The sequence below is a fragment of the Pseudonaja textilis genome, chromosome 4, assembly GCF_049901715.1.
Source record: "Pseudonaja textilis isolate UNSWEBS1 chromosome 4, rPseTex1.2, whole genome shotgun sequence".
Lineage (NCBI taxonomy): Eukaryota > Metazoa > Chordata > Lepidosauria > Squamata > Elapidae > Pseudonaja > Pseudonaja textilis.
In genome coordinates, this window is record NC_141993.1 from 14,058,326 (window position 1) to 14,079,509 (window position 21,184).

At 40.3% G+C, this 21,184-nt stretch overlaps 1 protein-coding gene across 2 annotated transcripts in view; it reads left to right on the forward strand.

The window, feature by feature from the left end:
- The first annotated feature begins 2,240 nt into the window (after positions 1 to 2,240).
- The window catches only part of MYOZ1 (myozenin 1), a 38,654-nt gene continuing 19,710 nt past the window's right edge, over positions 2,241 to 21,184 (forward strand). Inside the window, exons 1-4 of one of the 2 annotated variants that reach the window (XM_026711014.2) lie at positions 2,255 to 2,466; positions 8,599 to 8,674; positions 12,548 to 12,640; positions 14,879 to 15,060. In XM_026711014.2, the coding sequence (XP_026566799.1) occupies positions 12,565 to 12,640; positions 14,879 to 15,060 (258 nt within the window). In that variant the 5' untranslated portion in view covers positions 2,255 to 2,466; positions 8,599 to 8,674; positions 12,548 to 12,564. Of the gene's footprint in view, positions 2,467 to 8,598; positions 8,675 to 12,547; positions 12,641 to 14,878; positions 15,061 to 21,184 lie in introns of both variants that reach the window. The other variant, XM_026711016.2, reaches the window with a different exon arrangement.

A 21,184-nucleotide genomic window follows, 5' to 3' on the forward strand; every position in this document is an offset into this window, starting at 1 on the left:
TAGCAGCTGTTAGCATATGCATTTTATAAGTTTGTGATCCAATATCCTGGCAGACTCGCAGCATATCTGCCAGAGTGTAATGAGCAGTAGCCTTTAACAGCTGTAAAGCATTTTCAATAGCTAACTGGCGAAGAAGTTCACCAGCAGCTTCCTGATGATCAAACTGCTGTCTAATTGCTTTGGACAGATGCTCAACAAAGTCAGCATAAGGTTCATTGGCATTCTGTTGAATGTTTGAAAAATTTGCTCTAGGTTCTTCAGCTTGGGGTACCTTAAGAAAAGCACGAAAGGCACATTCAGAAACAATAGTTAACGTAGCTGGAGGAAGAATTTGAGTAGGAATTGTACTAAATGGTCCAGAACCAAATAGCTGCTCAACTGTATATGCTCCTCCCGCTCCTAGAGCAGCAGCTTGAGCATGTCTCATATATTCTCTCTCCCAAACCACATATTGCATGGATGTTAAAATCATGCGAAATATTTGCTTCCAATCTTCAGGGATCATTGTATAACCATTTTTTATTCCTTCTACAAGTCCTCTTGTAAAATTACCACTAATCCCATAGCCTGTAACTGCCTTTTTTTAACACTCTTAAGATCTAATAAGGCAGACCCTTCCATTCTGCTACTTGCAGTCCAAGTTGTGGCCCCTGACCAGGACGATATTGTACTGGACAAACAGACAGTAATTCTGCAAGTTCTGTTCCTGAGACAGAGGCATCCCTTTTACAAGTCTCTACCATTTTCTGAAAAGAAGACTGGACAATAGAGTCAGGAGGCTTTTGCCCTGTATCTGCAGGAGCTGAGGGAATTGAAGACATATATTCAGGTGAAGAAGGGGGACAAATGATAGCATTAGTATAACGTGAAGGTGGAGGTGTTAAAAGAGAAAGTTCATTGTGACCATATTTTTCAATTGCATGTCTACACAAATGCCACACATGCAAAACTTTTATTTTTGCTCGAGGTTCAGTATGTAATGTTTTCCCTATACATTCCCAATCAGTTAATTTTAAAGACCCCTTTTCTGGGTACCATAGGCACTGAGCTGCAATCTCCTGGACCAGCCTTAAGAGATTTCTCTATGGTACCTCGGTATTATTTTTCTTCAACAAATAGCCTAATTCATCTACATGCTTCCTTTGTTCCTCAGAAAGCGAAGACCCCATACTTACAGAAACCAAAAGGTTGAAGAAACCACAAAGGGTTGAAGGTGCACCAAATCCTTGCCGGACGAAGTAAGAAGGTCCCTGTTCAAGCGTCACTTGTTGTAATGACGAGGCAGTCGAGTTGTTTGATCATGAACAACCTGAATCATGATGATCTTTATGGAGTCTAGTCTTGCATTTATACACATTTTTAATTATCCTTCATCATTGGTTAACTTTGGTTACTGCTTAACTTTTGTTACTGTTTAGCATAGTAATCCATACAATTAATTATCTCTAGTTAAAGTCTAACATATGTTTACTTCCTCTTTTTTTATACTTGTGTTGTTTCTATTCCTTCTGTAGATTTTTTTTTTCTCATCTCAACCTTTCATTTTTTCAGGAAAAGATCCTTTCATTACTTAATAGTTTCCTTCACATCAGAGAATCTTTCTACGTAGGCAGTTTATAAATAGCTTTTACAGTTAAATAATAGTTCATTCAATTCTTGTGTTGATAAGCCTGCAAACTGGAAAATGGTATGCTTTCTTTCTAAGACTGAAGAATAGAAAAAAAAAGCAACAGATACTCATCTGACATAATCGACTGCAGGTGGAGCCATTCTGATGGACCAGCCCGTATCTTCCCACCCACTAAAACCCTCGTCTATTAATCTGCACAGTGTGACGGGATTCATTTTTTTTACCAGTTCTGTGGGCGTGGCTTGGTGGGCGTGGCAGGGGAAGGATATTGTAAAATCTCCAGTCAGAGGTGGCATTTGCCGGTTCTTCGAACTACTCAAAACTTCCGCTACCGGTTCTCCAGAACTGATCTGAACTGAATATCACCTCTGGGTGTGAAACTCTGGAGCACTGCTTGCCCTGCTACCATTGATGGATTTATGTGATTTACTGGAACCACATGGCCTACACATCGTATTTGTACAAATGTAAATAATGCTGCCTTTGGGATGTTCAGACCTGGACCCAGAGCTACTTATTGAGGGATGCAGAAGTATCCTTTCCCCCTTCCCAGCTTTGCCTCTGATGATGCTATCTGAGATCCTTGGACTCTGAGTTCCCATTAACTATTAATAACACCAGGATGCCTGTGTGAGCGAAGTCTCCAAGAGTCAAATGCAAAGCACTCCCCATCAGCACTTTGTGCTGTGCAGACCAGGAGCAGGGTGCGCGGGCCCAGGAGGGTCACTGGTTACCAAACCTCCTGCAGAATTCACCAAACAAGGGAGCCCAGAGACACCAATCTCTGCTCTTGCTACCGGAGGCTCCGTCAAGCAGCCTGTGGATGTGTGCCTAAGGTGAGTCCTCTCTGCGGTTGTAAGACAGCAAAGATAACTAGAAAGAGATGAAAGAAGAAAATGTCTAAAATTGGCATTATCTCACATTATTTTCAACCAGTTGCCTGTTGGGATTAAGGATTAACAAGAAAAGTGTTATGATTAAAAGGCAAGGGTGCCAGCAGAAGCACTTGTATCGACTGACTTCTGCCGAAATCCTCTTTCCTCTATCTGAGCACTAAATGTTGGCTTACTTTGGAGTGACCTCTGTCAACCAAATCCAGCAAGAGCCCTTTCTTCTATTAGGAAAAAAAAGGTGACACAAAAAATACTTGCTTAGAATTCCTGAATGTTCTAAGAAACCACTGAAATCCCTTGACGTGATCCATTCAACATTTTCACTGACTGCCCTTAGAAGCTTTCGCATTCTGAATTAGCTGTTTGGAGCATTTTGGATGGCAGCCCAGCTTTCCCTGTCGCTTTCTTGGCCTTGGTGAATGTCAAAAGAGACTGGATCTTCTTTTTGGATCTATTTCAGTATTTCCTCCTTCCAGGCTGTCCTGCTTGCTAAATAATTTCACCAATAGAGCAGAAATTCCCTGACATTCCCCGTGGGATCACCTAGAACGACTGCTGCCTTGTCAATGCAAACATTAAAACTTCCCAGTTTTATTCTCTCTGCTGCTGCCCTCGATTGTGTAACTGCGTGAGACAGGTAGGCACGCCAAAAAGATGACACAGATCCAACCCTTCTAATGGAAAGCTAATCTAAATTGGTAATTAAACCCCACCCAGAAGTCATTTTGCTGAAGGACAGAGATTTCCCATTAAATAGATTAATACTCTGACCAGAATGGAAGAAGGTGAATCAGAGGAATTATTGTGTGAACTTTTATGAGAGGGAGGGAGGGAGGGAATGAGAGAGAGAGAGAGAGAGAGAGAGAGATGGGTATTTGAAATAGGTATACATAAATCCCCTGTTTATGCCTGGAATTCTAATTGGATCCTGGTGAAGTGATGGCAGAACCAATGGAATTTAGGTGTCCAGTTAGCCAGTTTTTCCTTCTACTTTAAATAGAAGGAAGAATCAGCTCAATGGATGTCTGAACTCTATAATTATACCATTGGTCAGGGAAGTCCTCTTTATTTCACTACGACTCAAATTTTGGTATGCAAATGCCAAATCTCTTATGCACAATTCTTATTATAAAATTGGAAGTTCAATGCTTGTTTCCATTTTAAACACACTCACGGCTTCAGAATTAATTTGAGTTAGCAAATGAAGACAAATAAAATCGATTTGTGAATTCCTTTTTTAAAGCATGAATAATTCTTCCAGGATACAGAAAAAGGAGTTACCTGTTTCCTCTGTTCCAAGAGATTGGATTCATAAGAAATATGGATATTCTTATTTCTAAGGATTTTGTCATTCAACTTTTCCATGCTAGTATTTAACCTTGTGATGTAAATAATCTCTCCATGAAAAAATAAGATTTTGTTTACTTCTTACGATCTTTTTTTGAGAAGGAAACATCCTATCTTTAAATTAGAGATATAAATGTTTAACAAATTGCATCTCTTCATTTATGATAATATTTCATAACTTCTGTCTAGTAAAAAGATATATGTGATTTGTTTTAACTATCATCCTATAGATAAAATACTGTATGTTGAGCCAAGAAAAATCATTGGATAATAGGACATAGCATTATATAGTGATGAGAATATGGAAGAAATATAATGAATGTTCAGCTTGCTTCTAGAAGATTTCACAGTATTTTTTTGAATCTCCAGCGGAATTGTCTTCATATATCTAGATAGCCATATAGGGAACAGAGGCAATATGCCTTTAAAAGTGTAGATGCTGATGACATAGAGAAATGTCAGAGAGATGGTTTGGATGCTAAATATAATTTGTTAGGTAAGAAAGAGAAGTTGGGATCTCCATGTTTAACTTTTTCTAAAATATCATATAACCGACACTGGAAAGACAAGCAGGCAGAGATAAGCTTGTCAAAGTTTATGGGTGAGAAATAAGGGCTGTTGTTTTTTATTTAAAAAACACATGTGACAATAATACATTTTATGAAGATCAAAATAAATGTTAATACTATATTTTATACATGGCAAAATTATTAGTGAAATAATTATGGAAAAAGAACTACTGTAGAGAAAATTGAAATAAAATGGTTGAACATATAAATAGCCATTGAAAGCTTCACTACAAAAGACTTCTTCATTTTTCATTAAGCAGTTGCTTGAAAACATAAACAAACCTACAGTCTCAAATATAATTTGGACTGAGGGTCATTAAAATCCTTTCTTGGTTCTTAGTAATAAAGCAGATTGGGACAGCCTCCGTGCCTCAGTTATTCCATTTATTTATTTCCCTGCTTTTCTCCCAAATGCACCAAATTTTTGCAGCCTAGATGGAGGCCTTTTGAATATGTCAAATGTCTAGCATAGACTTCATTTCTATTTTGCCAGGAACCTTTTCTGTTGAAGAGTCATACATGACAAACATTTTTACCCTATTGGCCACTTACAAGAACAGAGGAAGTCAAAGGGAGCACAGCAGGCCTAGGCTGCATTGATAGAGTGCTAAAATCAAGATCACGTGAAGTGTTAATACCACCTCATAATGTAAGACCACACGTGAATATTGCATCCAGTTTTGGTCACCATGATATAAAAAAGATGTTGACACTCTAGAATGAGGGCAGAGAAGAGCAACAAAGATGATTAAGGGCAGTGGTGGGATTCAATTTTTTTTACTACCAGTTCTGTGGGCGTGGCAGGGGAAGGAGACTGTAAAATCTCCAGTCAGAGGCGGGATTTGCCGGTTCTCCGAACTACTCAAAATTTCCGCTACCGGTTCTCCAGAACTGGTCAGAACCTGCTGAATCCCACCTCTGATTAGGGGACTAGAGGACAAAATATATAAAGAACGGTTCCAGGAGCTGGATATGTCTAACTTAATGAAAAGACAGTGTTCTAGCAGTTAAAGGGCTGCCACAAAGAGAAGGAGGTCAACCTATTCTCCAAAACATCTGAAGGCAGAACAAAAGGCAACGGATGGAAACCAATCAAGAAGAGAACCAACCTACAACTCGGGAGAAACTTCCTAACAGCGAGGACAATTAATCAGTGGAACAACTTGCCACCAGAAGTTGTGGATGCTCCAACACTGGAGGCTTTTAAAGAAAAGATTGGACAACCATTTGTCTGAAATGGTATAGAGTTTCCTGCTTGAGCAGAGGATTGAACTAGAAGACCTTCAAGGTCCCTTACAAATCTGTTATTTTATTCTTCTGACTTTGGGTCAATCACTAGAACACATAATACACCTTCAACTGTATGGTTGCAGTTTCTATTTTGACTTTTTGGGAGCAATGGTGGGATTCAATTTTTTTTTACTATGGGTTCTGTGGGCGTGGCTTGGTGGTCATGTGACTGGGTGGGGGTGGCTATGTGGTCATGTGACTGGGGGTGTCAAAAGACAGAAGTTCACTTTCTGGAGCAGGGGGTTGGACTAGATGACCTCCAAGTATATTCCAGCCCTGGATTGCTGTGCTGTTTCAAAGCATCCTCTGAAGCTGCATCTAGGGCAGCGGTCTTCAAACTTGACAGCTTGAAGACTTGTGGACTTCAACTCCCAGAATTCTTCCTCCAGTCATGTTAACTCAGGAATTCTGGGAGTTGAAGTCCACAAGTCTAAAACTTGCCAAGTTTGAAGGGCCTTGGTCTAGTGGCAAGGTTTATGGTCCTTCCTTCCTCTCCTTTTTCTCTCCCTCCCTCCCTTTCTATTTTTCTTTCTCTTTCTGTCTCCCCTTCCTTCCTCCCTCTTTATTTCTCTTTCTTTTTTTCTTTTGCACCCTGTTTTTGGCCTAGTGGTCCTCAGGGAAGCACTGGAAAAATAAGCATTTTGAAGTGAGAGGGGAATCAGCTGTGCTGTGCGATTTAGATTAGCTAGAAAGCAAGAAATCCGATGATTTCCCACTTTCTAGCTAATCTAAATCACGTGGCACAGCTGATGGTCGTCCAGCTGGTACTTGGAAATACCGGTTCGGATGAACGAGGCCGAACTGGTAGAATACCACCACTGTTTGGGACTCTCTGGAAAGGAGGTGTGGGTATTGTATTTCATTCTTTATCTCCCCTTCTTGGAAAGTACCTAACATTCCTCTAATTGGTTAGACCATTGTTTTTCAAACTTGGCAACTTTGAGATGTGTGGACATCAAGTCCTAGAATTTTCCAGTCAACACTGTGAACTGGGAGTTTGAGGAGTTGAAGTCTACACATCTTAAAGTTGCTAAATTTGAAAATACCAGGTTAAATTGTACTCTCAAGGCTGTCATCATTTCTAGCGCCTTCTTGTTGTTTACACAATCCTTCCTTTGTATATGCCAGACTCCATGTCGTCTAATAGTCTACAAGGCTTTTCTTTAATTCACTAATAAATATTCTTTTTTTGTTGTGTACAAGTCTCCAAAAATCATTTTGTAAATTGCTGTATTATTTCTGTTTTTCTTGGCACACATATTTTAGTTGCACAAAGGTACTCCTACCATTTTGGACACCAAGCTCCATGTTTTGCTCGTGGCTCAGAAATCAAACAAAAGCATCCCAGATCAATGGATGTCCAGTCTCTGCTTGAAAGCCTCACATACAAGGAAGCCACCTCTTCCTTGGGTAAAAGTCCAACTGTTTTTATAACTTTCAGTTGGAACCTGCCTTCATATAATTTAAGATTATTATTCTCTGTCCTGGAATGGTATTTCCAGGAGATTATATTCTCATTCCAGGACCAAAAGAACAACATCACATTTCTAGCTACTGGAGAAGTCCCCTATTTATTAATTGCAATCTAACTGGACTACTTTAAGTAGAAGGGTTTCCCAGAAAATGTCATCAGTTTGAATAGTACAAATAATTAAAAAGCATAGAAATACAAGTCAGAAAACTACCAAAGCAAGGGTAGCTATTAACCAACAACATACTGAGATACTTATGTTGACTATTGCAAAAAACCCCAAAGATTTAAGTAGAATAGTATACCATTGTAGTCTAAATAATGTTGATTGCATGGAATGCACTATTATATAACATTGGGCAAACGGACTAATGGTTATTGCATTATCTGCAAGCAGAACAGAATCTTTGCATTTTAGACTTCTGCCATAGATAAAATTACTTTTTTTTTTCTAAATGTATACATCCTTGTGCAAAGATAAGTAAAAAGGTCAGTAGTGAAATATGTTCTTTGTTGGCTCCTCAACTTAACTGTGTTGATGGCAGCATATTTTGTTTAATCAAGGTAAAAGCTCATCCATAATTTGGGCTAAGAGGTTGGCAAATAGGGAGCTACTGAGAAAGGTTCTTGGGGTAAACCAATGAGGTAAAACACTTAGGTCTTTGTAGACCCTTAAATAAAAAATCCACATGGGATGTCTCAAGACCGATCAAACATTGATTTTAAGGAAAGAAGCTACAGATTCTTAACTCTAAATGTATTCCCTTTTAGCCATGAGGATTGACAGGAAAATCAATAAACCGGTGGCTCTGCTGGCAATGTTGTATGCATGCTTCAATTAACATCAAGTTGGCTTTGACTGCTTCTTCCAAGCTCGTCATAATTTTGAAACACTCTTTCCCCTTCCTCTCCATTCCTATTATGAAAATGAAGAAACGGATATGAGATTCTATATAATGTTTTATGAGTGGACTTTCAGTTGATGGAGAATAGGCAGGGCTATCTTATTCAAATATTTGAAGAATTATGGAAATATTATATAAGATACTACATATCATATTTCCACCATCATTGTCTCTGCTTGAGTCTGAATAAATTCACTTCCCTAAATCTCATTTTATATCTGCCAGTTCCTTTCTCTTCATGCCATCCACTTGTCTGTTTTTTTCTTTATATATAGTGTCCAAAAGCTGAACACTCAAGGTAGGAATTTATCAGAGCAAAACAGAACAAAATATGGTTCAGGTGATACAATCTAAAATTCCAATTTTGTCACACTTCACGTTCTTATTCTTATATAAACTAAAATACATACACAGAATAAATTCTATTCAATGTCACAGTGTCATTTTAGGGACCTTTTCCTGTACCATTATATGTTTATTATTCTTTCCACAGGTGCATTTCTACTAAACAAACTTGTAACATCATCCTTGATCAATAAACTCTTGAAAAAGGGTCAACAGATCTCCAGGTAAGTTTACTTACTTGTGTCAGTTATTGTATCAGTGGAATCCTATAACCTTGTCTTAACACCATGAAGTCTATAAGACCAGAAACCATCAAAAGTAATAAAATGTTTGAGTCAATGCAAGTAAACATTTTCCTTAGTTTTTTTTCCACAGCCCTCTATTTTTACTATTTCCTTTGGAACAGTTCCTCTGTTCACTCACTGAAGTCAACAGGATAATTTATTCCCCTTTTCTTTCATTCATTCTCTGTTATGTGTATAGATGATGGCCATTTCCCATTTCTTTCTGCAGTGACCTATTCCTTCTTTAATATAATTATTCTATTGATTTTTTTTTTACTTTGAAGATTCATATGGCCACACATCTTAGAGGACAGCTCCGGGCTCTCTGTCAAATAGTCCCCAAGACATCTGAAATCTTCTTTCAGTGACCGATGGTTGCATTCACTGAAGCCATGGCGAAAGAGGTTCCCCGCAATGAAAAGGGATGAAGCAGTCAGTCTTCCTCACTCCATCCCTTCCCAAATTGCTTCACTATGTTAGTTCTGGGTGAGGACAAGGAAAGCCAGCCAGACTACTCAAAGCAGCTCTTGTGTCTCCTGTGAGGCCACGAGGGAGTTTCAGAGGCCTTGCAGTCAAAGGAAAGGAAGAAGCACCATCCCAGAATCCAATCACTGACAGGACTCCCTATCAATGGAACAATTAATCACTCCCAGCCACCATCTATCTCAAATTGCAAAAACATATTTTCCCCCAATTTTGAGGTTTTGGGGGGCAGCTCAGTAAGGGATAAGAAGGTGTGGCACTGCTTTGGAAGGAGGGCCAAACCCCATGTGGAAATGACATCCTGCTAACAACTAAATAAACAGATAAACAGCATAAAATAATATCCACACAAATACACAAATTTTCACACCAATATCCAATATTTCCACCCCTTCCAGCATCAAAAGTTTAGGGAACTGAAAGCTACATATGTTCTGCAGTGGTTTCACCAAGTAATCTAGCTAGACGTTTATTCTAGTTCAAAACCCATGAATCTACACTGTGTTTTGGCCTCTAGGTCTTAGGAAAACTCAGAGCCACCCCCACCCCCAGCAAAAGTCCAATAGCCTCCTCTCCAGTTTGGAGATTGGATAGGCATGCCTACCATCTGCTGGAATCCTGCACATTCTTATAAACCTGAGCTTCCCGTGGCCCACTAGATCCTCACTACTCTGTAGATGAGACAGGACAGTTCAAACAGTGGAGCTTGTCTTCTTTCTGCCCTGGAAGACCAGTGTGAGAACCTAAATGAGCAGAGTCTTATTTCCAATAGATCAGGTTTTGCAGAACACCAATGCAACCACTTCTATGGCAGCTTATCCTTTTACTTTCTACCAGTATGTCCTGACAGACTGGAAACTCTAATCTTTGCCTAAGTATGATGACTTTCTGTTCTACCTACTAAATGTTAATTCTCCATGTAGAATTTTATGTGTCTTGGACTGTGACTAGCTCACCTATCAATTCTATCACAAATGCCTTTAATAATACTTGGATTACTCAAATTACTATATCATACCTCTGGGACAATAAATGACAACTGCCTTTCCCCATTGCTTTTCCTATTGGCAAATTAGGATACCTTGAGATTAAGTTTTCATGTAGCACCAGTAGTAGAAGATCCCTGGTAGTGCAGCAGTTAAAGTGCAGTTTATTTAGCGTATGGCACATGTTAGCCAGGGATCACCAAGGTGGCTGCCTGCCTCTGGGAAAGGATTTTTTTCCGGGCGGTGTTATCTTTACCCACGGGATGCCTGAAGGCTGGTAGGCATTTGGGAGAGGTTCCTTCCTTGTCCCTGCGTGGTTTATTCACTCATGGGAATCAAACTGCCAAGCTGCTGACCTCAACTGTGCACAAGCCCAGTGTCTTACCACGTGAGCCACTGTGGCCTCTAAAGTGCAGTATTGCAAGCTAAACATTGCCCACTGTCTGGAATTCGATCCTGAGAGGCTCAAGGTTGACTCAGCCTTTCATCCTTCTGAGGTTAATAAAATGGAGACTCAGACTGTTGAGGGCAACAGGTTGACATTGTAAACCACTTAGAGACTGCTGTAAAGTGCAGTGGGGTTGTATATAAGCCTAAATGCTATTGCTAGTACAGTTCGATGTCAAAGAAGGTTACAGGAAACTATGATCCAAGAAGCAAATATGACTTTCAATTCTGGCTTATTCATTCTGTTTTGCTACATTACAGTTTTCATTATGAAAACTGGGCTGAACTCATTATACTAAGTACTAAATAGGAGTTGGAATTGGGAGCTTGATCAAGTACTTCCTAACCCTTCCACTCTAAATGATTGTGATGATACATTGCACTTTTTTCTTCTAATAAAGAAAGTTTTGCCTCATATAATAAAAGCTCATTGGGCATCTGAACAATCTCCTCAGAAAGTAAAGGCAACAGAGCAGTGGTGGGATTCAATTTTTTTTTACTACCGGTTCTGTGGTGGGCTTGGTGGGCGTGGCAGGGGAAGGATACTGTAAAATCTCCAGTCAGAGGTGGGATTTTCCGGTTCTCCGAACTACTCAAAATTTCCACTGCTGGTTCTCCAGAACTGGTCAGAACTTGCTGAATGCCACCTCTGCAACAGAGCGTGTACTATTATTTCACCCAGGAGCAACCACTATCAAGCAGTGATTTGGTTTTTTACTATTTTTTTATGATAAAATCCTACTGGGTCAGACAAAGTCTTATCTAATACAATAATCTCAATAATAGCCAATGATGCCTCTAGAAGCCCAAAAGAAATATATGCATGCAAAAAGTCTCCCACATTCATATCAAAGCAATTTATACTGAGAAGCAGATTACCTCTGATTTTGAGCATGAGCAGTAGACACTTCATGGTTATTTTTGTGTGTATCATAGTGCGATAAAAAAACATTGCTGTAGTTTTATAGAAAATTTTGACTGAGTGTGATAAATTAATTAAGGATCAAATTTATTAGAACAGGCTAACTAGCAGAAAGATAAACATTGATACAATAACATCACCATATAATTTCATTACAATAATAGATAAAAGAGAGAAAATAAATTTGCAGAGTGGCTTCATAATTTAAGTTTCATAATTAAGAAACAATCTGCCAAGTAGACTAATGTGAGAGTATTCAATTCAACCTTAATTTGAAGTGATAGTAATAAAGTAATAAAGACAGGGGAACTTTACCAAACTTCAAAGTGATTCAATCCAAGGTTCTATTCAAACAAGATTTCCTTCCAACTCTTATTATTCTGTTATTCAGGAGCTGAGTTACAGGGTGCCAATGTTAGATTTGGAACAAATTAATTCTGCCAACCACGGGAAGATCTTGCAATAAGTGCATTACCTTTAAATCATCTAATACAATCATAATCCTGGAAGGGACCTTTGAGGTCATCTAATTTAACAGCTTGCTTATTGACAGATGTCCACCCAGTCTGAATTTAAAAATCTCACTTGAAGGAAAACTTTCCCTTTCGTGTGGCAGCCTGAAGAGTTGGGTTTAAAGACCACTCCTCGTGCTGGTGGCCCTTTTCTGAAACTCTCCAATTTGTCTTGTTGAATTTGAATGCCCAGAATTGGATGTAATAATCCAAACTGGGTCTGATCAGGGAAGAATGATTTTGCTCTTTGATATGCTGGGCAATTTTGTTGATGGGTTTGCCTGGGAAAATGCAGAGGAGTTCTGTATGAACTTTTATGTCCTTATGTTTGGGGACATAAAGGTGGCTGTCACCTTTTTTATAGATATGTGGAATTTAAAATTGTTTCATCCTGAAACAGCATTAGTTCTGCATCTGCATCTTACAAGAATCAGATTCATTCCGCTATTCCATTCTCACACAGAAAACCCCTCGAACAACATGCCTCTTGCAGGAACCCCAGCTCCCAAAAAGAAGAGAAAACCTACTAAACTCATTTTAGAATTAACCCAAGAAGGTAAGAGATACCCCATGAGCACACATTCCTTTTCCAATAATTCTTCCCTAATATCTAGGAAATGATTTACAAAAAACATAGAGGTTATTTTCCCAGACAGAGAAAACACTTTGACGTAATATGTAGAACTACAGTTTTTGATAAATCAAAGAGATGGAGAAGGAAATTATGGTCAAATTATGGTGATAGCCAAAGAGCAACACACTGTAATTTGTTCCCAACAGAGGTTGAAATCCAAAGGAAAATACAAAAGTAAAAGTTCCCTTAACAGTATGTGGATTGGAGAGGCTATCATCTACCCCAGTATCTTGCTAAAATGTAAGATTAGACACTTGCTCTTGATGATAATCTCAAGATTGGATTCATTCAAAAGTGATCACATCACACACTTAGGATCAGCAGGCATTGTTTCCTCTTTCAAAGAATCATTGAATCAAGACCTTACATTAAGTCCACCAGATTTCTGCCACTAGGATGTGTAGGGGAACATCATATTTTATAGATCTAAACCTCCCACCTCAAAAAGTTCAGATTTATATCTCAGGTTCTCAGTAAAATGTTCATTTCTTCATTTTTGAAGAATTGAATAATGTGTGTCAGATTCTTAAAAGTATGGGTGGTTTAGCTATCATAGGTGGGAACTTTAAAAACTCTGCTATCTGATTGTGCAGACTCAGGTTGCCTAGGCTGTTTGCTGCCTAAAAAGTTGTACATCAGACTGACTTAACACAGGAAGCAGTTTTCATTAACATCACTGAAAATCAGTTCAGGCATTTTCATTATTAATATTATGTCATTTGCTTTTATTTCATCAAGTCAACTGTCTTATTTCATTCAGCACCATAGAAAGCAAAGGAGTCAGTAAAATTATATTTGGTTGAGGAGAAGAAAAAAAGAGATGTTGTTAATTTTCAATCATAATAATTAAAACTCAGACTTACGTAGTTATCAGCAGTTAACGCTGCAAGAATGCCTCCCATTCTCCCAGAGAATTCAGGAATTTATAGCTTTTTCCATCTTCAAGTAGGTTAAAAAAAACAAGACAGTTCTGAACATTAAACTCTCTTAGTCACCAATCTCAGGAGTTTTCAATTTACTATCTTAGACCATCTGATTAATTTAATTAGGACACGGTTGTTCTGGAGGAAGGAAAGCACAGAAATCTATCTCATGTCCCAGCGTCATATCCAGTATTCCCAATATCAGACAGAGTGCTGAACAGGATCAGAGAGATGCAATTCCTAAGTGCTCTCACTCCTTAAACTACACATTATTCCTAATAACCTTGAATATTAGGGAGATGTTCACATGTCCCCTTCATCCCACTAGGTTTCAGTGAGCTCAATCAGGTTGGCCTGGTTTTTCAGGGAAAGTTAGGAATAAGATATAGTGATCAGTAATAAGGATCAGAGATGGAAGAGGAGAAAGGGAGGATAACCGCCAAGCCATCAGACATATTGAGGCAGAAGGTTAAATGAAATCTTAGAAAATATTGAGCTCAGGAAAGAAATTTATGTCCCTAAGAGTTGGGATGTTCACAGGTTATAATTTCCAGTATGTATTTGCCCATCTTTGTTTGGACTACAGTGAAAAATCACTCAAAAAGCTACTAAAAAACTTTAGTGTAGCCTCATTTGCAAGGTTTTTTCAAGCATCAGTTCTGGAAATTTCTTACTGAAATTTGTTTTATTGATCTTTTGTTTGCCTTTAATAATGTAAGCAATGCGGCATAGTGGTTTTCAAACCATGATGTAAACTAGTGCACTGAGAACACCAGGAGGATGTGAAGATCACCCATTTCCCAACAAAATCCTTAATATCTAGAATAATATTACTTTTCCAATTTTGTAATATACAGTATTTATTTTTACTGCCCACGTCATTTCCCAGGCTCAATACAACCATAACTGCTGATAAACAGTCAGATCCCAAAGCTTTGGCATATAATTCAATATCACATTAACATCTTTACATTTAAATGTTACCCCATAAATCTATTTAGACAGTATATATTAACATGATTCCCAAAAGATATCAGATGATCACATGACCATATCATGTGGCTCAACGAACTCTCAAAAAAAGTTTACATCTCTAGCACAAAAACCTGATGTCCATTCTTTCAAATACATTTTTGGGGGGTCCAATATACCATAAATCTAGTGGCCTTGGCTGAGGAATTGCAACACAGGGTAAGTTTTGCTGCTTCTATAATAGTTTCTTCTTGTATTCCTTCAGTCATGCCGCAAGAAGGGTCCAAGCTGAACCTCGGGAAGAAGATCAGCATTCCCAGGGATGTGATGCTAGAAGAACTCTCTCTCCTTACCAACAGGGGATCCAAGATGTTTAAACTTCGTCAACTGAGGGTAGAGAAATTCATATATGAAAACAACCCTGATGCCTTTACCAGCAACTCTGTGGTAGGTACAAGCAGACACAGGAATATAGACCTAGATCTAGTAAATTTCTATTGTCAGGCTGGATCTAGGTAATATATGTGCAAATGTAAAGAGAATTTCCATTTGTAATCCACTCTTAACTTCTTTTCCATACCATAAAATCCCCAAAAGGGAAAAGTTGGAATAACTGAATAAAACCTTTTGACTGGTAGCTCTAAGACCTGTCCTTTTGAAAGCACCTAGAATTGCATTTGGAAAAAAAATAGTAAATTTGTGTGCATCATAAAAGGAAAGCATTTTTCTGTACTTTCTATCCTTCCATTTTATTCTATAGTTCTGATACATTGTCAGTGGAGTACAAAAATGGCTTTTGTTTTTGTTTTGTTTATCATACATGGATCTTCCACATTAGGTGGGGACAAAACATTGTTCAGTTCAGCCGAAACAACTTCTTACTTTCTTAAAACTTGGCAGGTCAGGAAACATTTCTGCAAACTGCAGTCGGTTTAGAGATGCAAGTTTTATCTGAATTAGAAATTAATTTTACAAAATAATTGTGTTCACACAACACTTAATCAACTTGAGATTTTTTAACACACATCCACATAATTTGTTAAGCTTGGCCCCTGTGAACCTTAATTAGGGTTTTGTGACTAGCATGTTGTACAAACCGGACCTATTTGATTGGTTTGTAATGTAATATATCGTGTGAACCTAAATAATTATTTCTTTCACAAATCTGGTTTAAACATGGGGTTGAATGCAGCGATCAAAAACTCATCAATATAAATTCTAAGCTGATGACCTCTTTTAACTTGTTATTTGGCCTGGTGGAAGTAACCATAGGAATATGTAGGGGAGGTTGGCTTTCTTTCTTTCTTTCTTTCCTTTCCTTTCCTTTCCTTTCCTTTCCTCTCCTCTCCTTTCCTTTCCTTCCTCCCTCCCTCCCTCCCTTCTCTGATAAATTGAAAGATGAAAAGCATAAGTATAAAAAAATGGAATGGGGGACACATAACGAAGGCAGAATAGTTGTACACATCCCAAATTGCAAGGATGAAGTCAGGAAAGCTAAGGCACAGAATGAACTAAGCTTTGCAACAAATGTCAAAAATAATTTTAAAATATTTCTTTCAACATATAAAAAACAAGAAAAAGTCAAAGTCAAAAAAAAAAAGTCAAACAATCAAACCACTAATGGGAGAAGAGGGCAAGGAAGTGACAAGCAGCAGAGAAAAAGCAGAGTTGCTTTCCATCTGTGCTTACACAAAGAGAAAAAACAGCCCAAGCTACCCAAAACAGAATTGTAAAAGACAGATTAGGAATTCAAATTAAAATAGACAAGAAAGTGATTAGAGAACACCTGTCCATTCTAGACAAGTTCAAATCATCAGGACCAGATGGATTGCATCTCAGAGTTCAGACATGATCTTGGAACCATTGTACTATATCTTTCAAAAATCTTGGAACATCAGGGAACTGGAAAAAGACTGATGTGGCTCCGTCTTCCAAAAAGGGAAAAAAATCAGATCCAGGAAAGTACAGACTAATAAGACTGACATTAATACCTGGTAACATTCTGAAAAAGATAATCAAGCAACACATCTGCAAACACCTACAAGCAAGCAAAGTTATAACATAAAGCCCACATGGGTTTGTTTAAAACAGATCATTCCAAACAAATCTTATTTCATTATTTGACAAAGTAACTAAATTAGTGGACCAGTGAAATGTTGTTGACATAGTATACTTGGATTTCAGTAAGATATTTGACAAAGTAGGATTTTAACAAGGCATTTGATTATCTACTTCTTGGTAAGGTAGAAAAATGTGGGATAGACAGCATCACCACCAGATGGATTTGTAACTGGCTGACAAACCACACTCAGCATATAGTCCTTAATGGAACTAGATCTACATGGACAGAAGTAAGCAGGGTTCTCTTTTAGGCCCAATATTCTTTAATGTCTTCATAAACAATTTAGATGAGGGAATAGAAGGGAAACTTATGACATTTGCAAACAACACCAAGCTGCCAGGAAGTCAACATCACAGAAGATAGGCTCAAGATCCAGATGGATCTTGACAAACTTGAATACTAGACCCTATCTAAACACAATGAAATGCAATGTAGAAAAAAAGTAAGGTTCTACACTTAAGCAAGAAAAACCAAATATACAGAACAGATTCTCAACAGCAGTAATTTCATGAGGGATCTTAAAGTCCTAGTAGACAATTACCAAACATGAGACAGCAGTGTGAAGTGTTAATACCACTTTATAAGGTCTTGGTAAGACCACACTTGTAATACTGCAATTTGGTCTCAAGATTTTGAGACTCTAGAAAGAGAATGCAGAGAAGAGCAACAAAGCAACAAAGATGATTAAGGAGATGGAGGCTAAAATATAAAGAATGGTTGCTGGAACTGGGTAGGTCTAGTTTGATGAAAAGAAGGACTAGGGGTGATATGATAGCAGTCTTCCAATATCTGAGAGGTTGCCCCAAAGAAGAGAGAGTCAAGCTATTCTCCAAAGCCCCTGAGGGCAGGACAAGAAGCGATGGGTAGAAACTAATCAAGGAGAGAAGCAACCTAGAACTAAGGAGACATTTCCTGACAGTAAGAACAATAAACCAGTGGCATGGCTCACCTTCAGAAGTTGTGGGTCCTCCATCACTGAAAGCTTTTAAAAAGAGCCTGGACAGCCATTTGTCTGAAATGGTATAGGGCAGTGATGGCTAACCTTTTCCACGTTGTGTGCCAAAAGTGCAAGCGCTCTCTCTCGCAGGCCTGCACCCATGATGCAATGTGCGTGCAACTCCCCCCCCACCGCATGCCTTTGCACATGCCCATGCAACCCCTCGCATGCCGCATGCTTCTGCACATGCACGCACATCTCCCACGTGCGTGTCTCCCCTGCACGCCAGATACTTGACAATCAGCTGGCTGGTGGGGGGCATGCAAACATGCGCAATGGGGCTTTTCCAGGCGACCTCCCGCAACGCACATGCTATAGGTTCGCCATCACGGGTACAGGTTTTTTTGCTTGAGCAGGGGTTGGATTAAAAGACCTCCAAGGTCCATTCTAACTCTGTTATTCTACTATTATGTTAATTCTGAGAATGTGAATCTCTCCAAGATTGTGGCAAAAACATATAAACTCTGCTGCTTTCCAGGTTTTTACAGTCCAGATCTTGGGAAGTACTGCATAGCCATTTTTTGGTAGATCAAAATCATATTTATGCTGAATTATTGTAATGGATAATTTTGAAATATTTGCAATTTATTAATTTTTTATCTTTATTCATAAACTATGTATTTTTGGATTGCCTGACTGCAATGAATGCAGTGAATTATTCTGGGTAGCTTTCAAGTGAATGAATACAAAAAACATCACAAAATCAGAGAAGTACAATAGTTGCTTATAGAATAAAATCCTTTCACCCACATATAACACACAACCTAAATGGACATCAACACCATGACCCGAGGCCAGATTTTAAAGGCATTATGGGGCAACCCAATGCAACAATTATGCAACTACCCACTTTTTTATGGATTTTGGGGGGACTCAGGAAATATTGTCTCCCATTTATAACCATATTCTTTTTGACTATTTCTTTAATATTATTTTCTTTCCACAGGAAAAAAGTATTTATTTGCCAAGTCCTTCTTCTTTAGTCAAAATAAAACTCAGTAAGTTAAAAATAATAAGTGTTATAGATCGGAAAGAAGGGGAGGCCACACCAGAGCATTCCAATAACACACTTTATTCAGGGGAATAAAGGGGGCTGTCGTGTCTGCTTCTAACCAGGCAGACCTACCAGCGAACAGCGGCTGGCTCGACCTCGCAGCCGGCTTTTATAACCGGCTGTCGAAGGAGCCAGCCAATGGGGCTGCTGACGCCTGCTGAAGGAACGGACCTGATGGGGAACTTGTGTCAGTCCCGGGGACATAACACCCCTTCCCCCAGATACGAACACGAATAGTCTTTTAAGTAAACGGGTGGCCTGTGCGAGCGCCTGACCGGCGCAATTCTGGTGAGACACAAAGTGGCACAGAGTTCGGTGAGTCAGGAACGGGGCTTGCGGGAGCACAGGGTCGATCCGGAACTCGGTCTGGAGTCTGGGAATGACCACAGTCTTCAGGTTGGATTGTTGAACTGTCATCGTCACGTAACCTGGTAGTGTCATTGGACGGTAAGGCTGGCGACTCTGGTGGACGGTCCCGGTCTACCGTCCGTTCCCTCGGTTCGGCTGGCGGAGGCTAGTCACTCTGGTGGTCCCAACTCAGATTCAGGAGCGGCGACTGGAGTGTCCCTGGAGTCCCTGGGCCAGAGTTGGCAAATTCGCTCTGGCGACTTCTTATCTGGTCCAGATGTCTCCGCCAGACGCGCCTGTCCTCCAGCTGGATGCGGTATGATCTCGGGCCGGTGATGGCCACGATCCTTCCGGGTACCCACAACGGATCGCCCGCGTAGTTCCGGGCAAACACTCGGTCCTGTAATACAAAACTCCTGACCCTACTGTTAGAACCAATTGGTGTGTCAGGGCAATAGTGGGGGTGCAGTCTATCTAACACCGTCCTCAAACGTCTGCCCATCAGTAGCTCGGCTGGAGACTTATTTGTGACAGTGCATGGGGTTGAGTGTTGGCTCAAAAGAAAACGAGAGAGTCTGGAGTGCCAGTCGTCTTGAGTGAATCTTGCCAACGCCTCTTTTGCTGTCCTAACGGCTCTCTCCGCCAACCCATTGCTAGCGGGGTGAAAGGGCGCCGTCAGGATATGTCGGATGCCCAGGTTGGTGACATACCGACTGAATTCTGTGGACGTAAATTGGGGCCCATTGTCTGAGACTATGGTGTCAGGTAGACCGTGTGTAACAAATAGGCGGGTCAGAGCCTGGGCAATTGCTCGGGTGGTGGTCGCGAGTAGGAGGGCCACATCGATCCATTTTGAGAATGAATTAACGACCACCAGGAAAGTCTTGCCATGGAATGGCCCGGCCAAGTCAATGTGCAAACGTGACCACGGTGCGTTGGCGCTTTCCCATTTGGTTGGGGTGGTGATTTGCGGTGCTGGCCTGGATTCCTGACAGGGACGGCAGGAGCTTACCCATTTTGCTATTTCGTCGTCCATGCCCGGCCACCAGACGTAACTCCGAGCCAACGCTTTCATCCGGACGATGCCGGGATGTCCCTCGTGCAGCGCCTTCAGGACGGGTGTGCGCAGTGGTTCTGGAATGACAACTCTGGTCCCCCATAACAGGCAGCCCTGCAAACCGGAAAGCTCTTGCTGGCGGGTTTTAAACGGTGAGAATTCAGTTGAGAGATCGCTGCCCGGCCACCCCCTCCGTACCCAGTCCAGAACCTGGGCGATAAGTTTGTCTTTTTGGAGTGGAGGGCGATGTCGCCGGCAGTGACTGGAAGGTTGAACTCACTGGCATCGAAAATGGCATGTACCGGGGCCGGGTCCTCCACGGGTGCTGGCAACGGGCAGCAGCTGAGGGCGTCGGCGTGGCTAAGGTGTTTTCCTGGACGGTGAACTAGTTTGTACGAGTAAGCTGCCAGGAATAAGGTCCACCTAGTCATCCTGGGTGACAAGACTTGCGGTGTCTGCTTTTCACCTGAGAGAAGCCCCAATAGTGGTTTGTGGTCTGTGACAAGTTCGAAATTGTGACCAAAAAGAAATTCATGGAATTTTTTGACCGCAGCTACGGCGGCTAGGGCCTCTTTGTCAATTTGGCTGTAGTTACGTTCAGTTGCGGAAAAGGTTCCCGAAAAGAAGGCGATTGGGGCTTCAGAGCCGTTGGGCAGTCTGTGACTCAAGACAGCCCCGATCCCGAAAGGTGAGGCGTCTGCTGCTAAGACTAGAGGAAGGTGTTGGTTAAACTGTATTAAGACAGCGTCCGAGGTGAGCAGCGACTTAACTGCCTTAAAAGCGTAATCCTCTTTGGGTCCCCAATACCATGGGGTGTTTTTGTCTAGAAGTCTATGCAGCGGTTCTGCTACTGACGCTTTGTGGGGTAGGAACGATGCATAGAAGTTTAGCAACCCCAGGAAAGCCTGTAACTCTGACTTGGAAGAAGGAGTGGTGCCTCGTGAATGGCTTTGACTTTGGATTCCACCGGGTGGATGCCTGAGGCGTCTATTT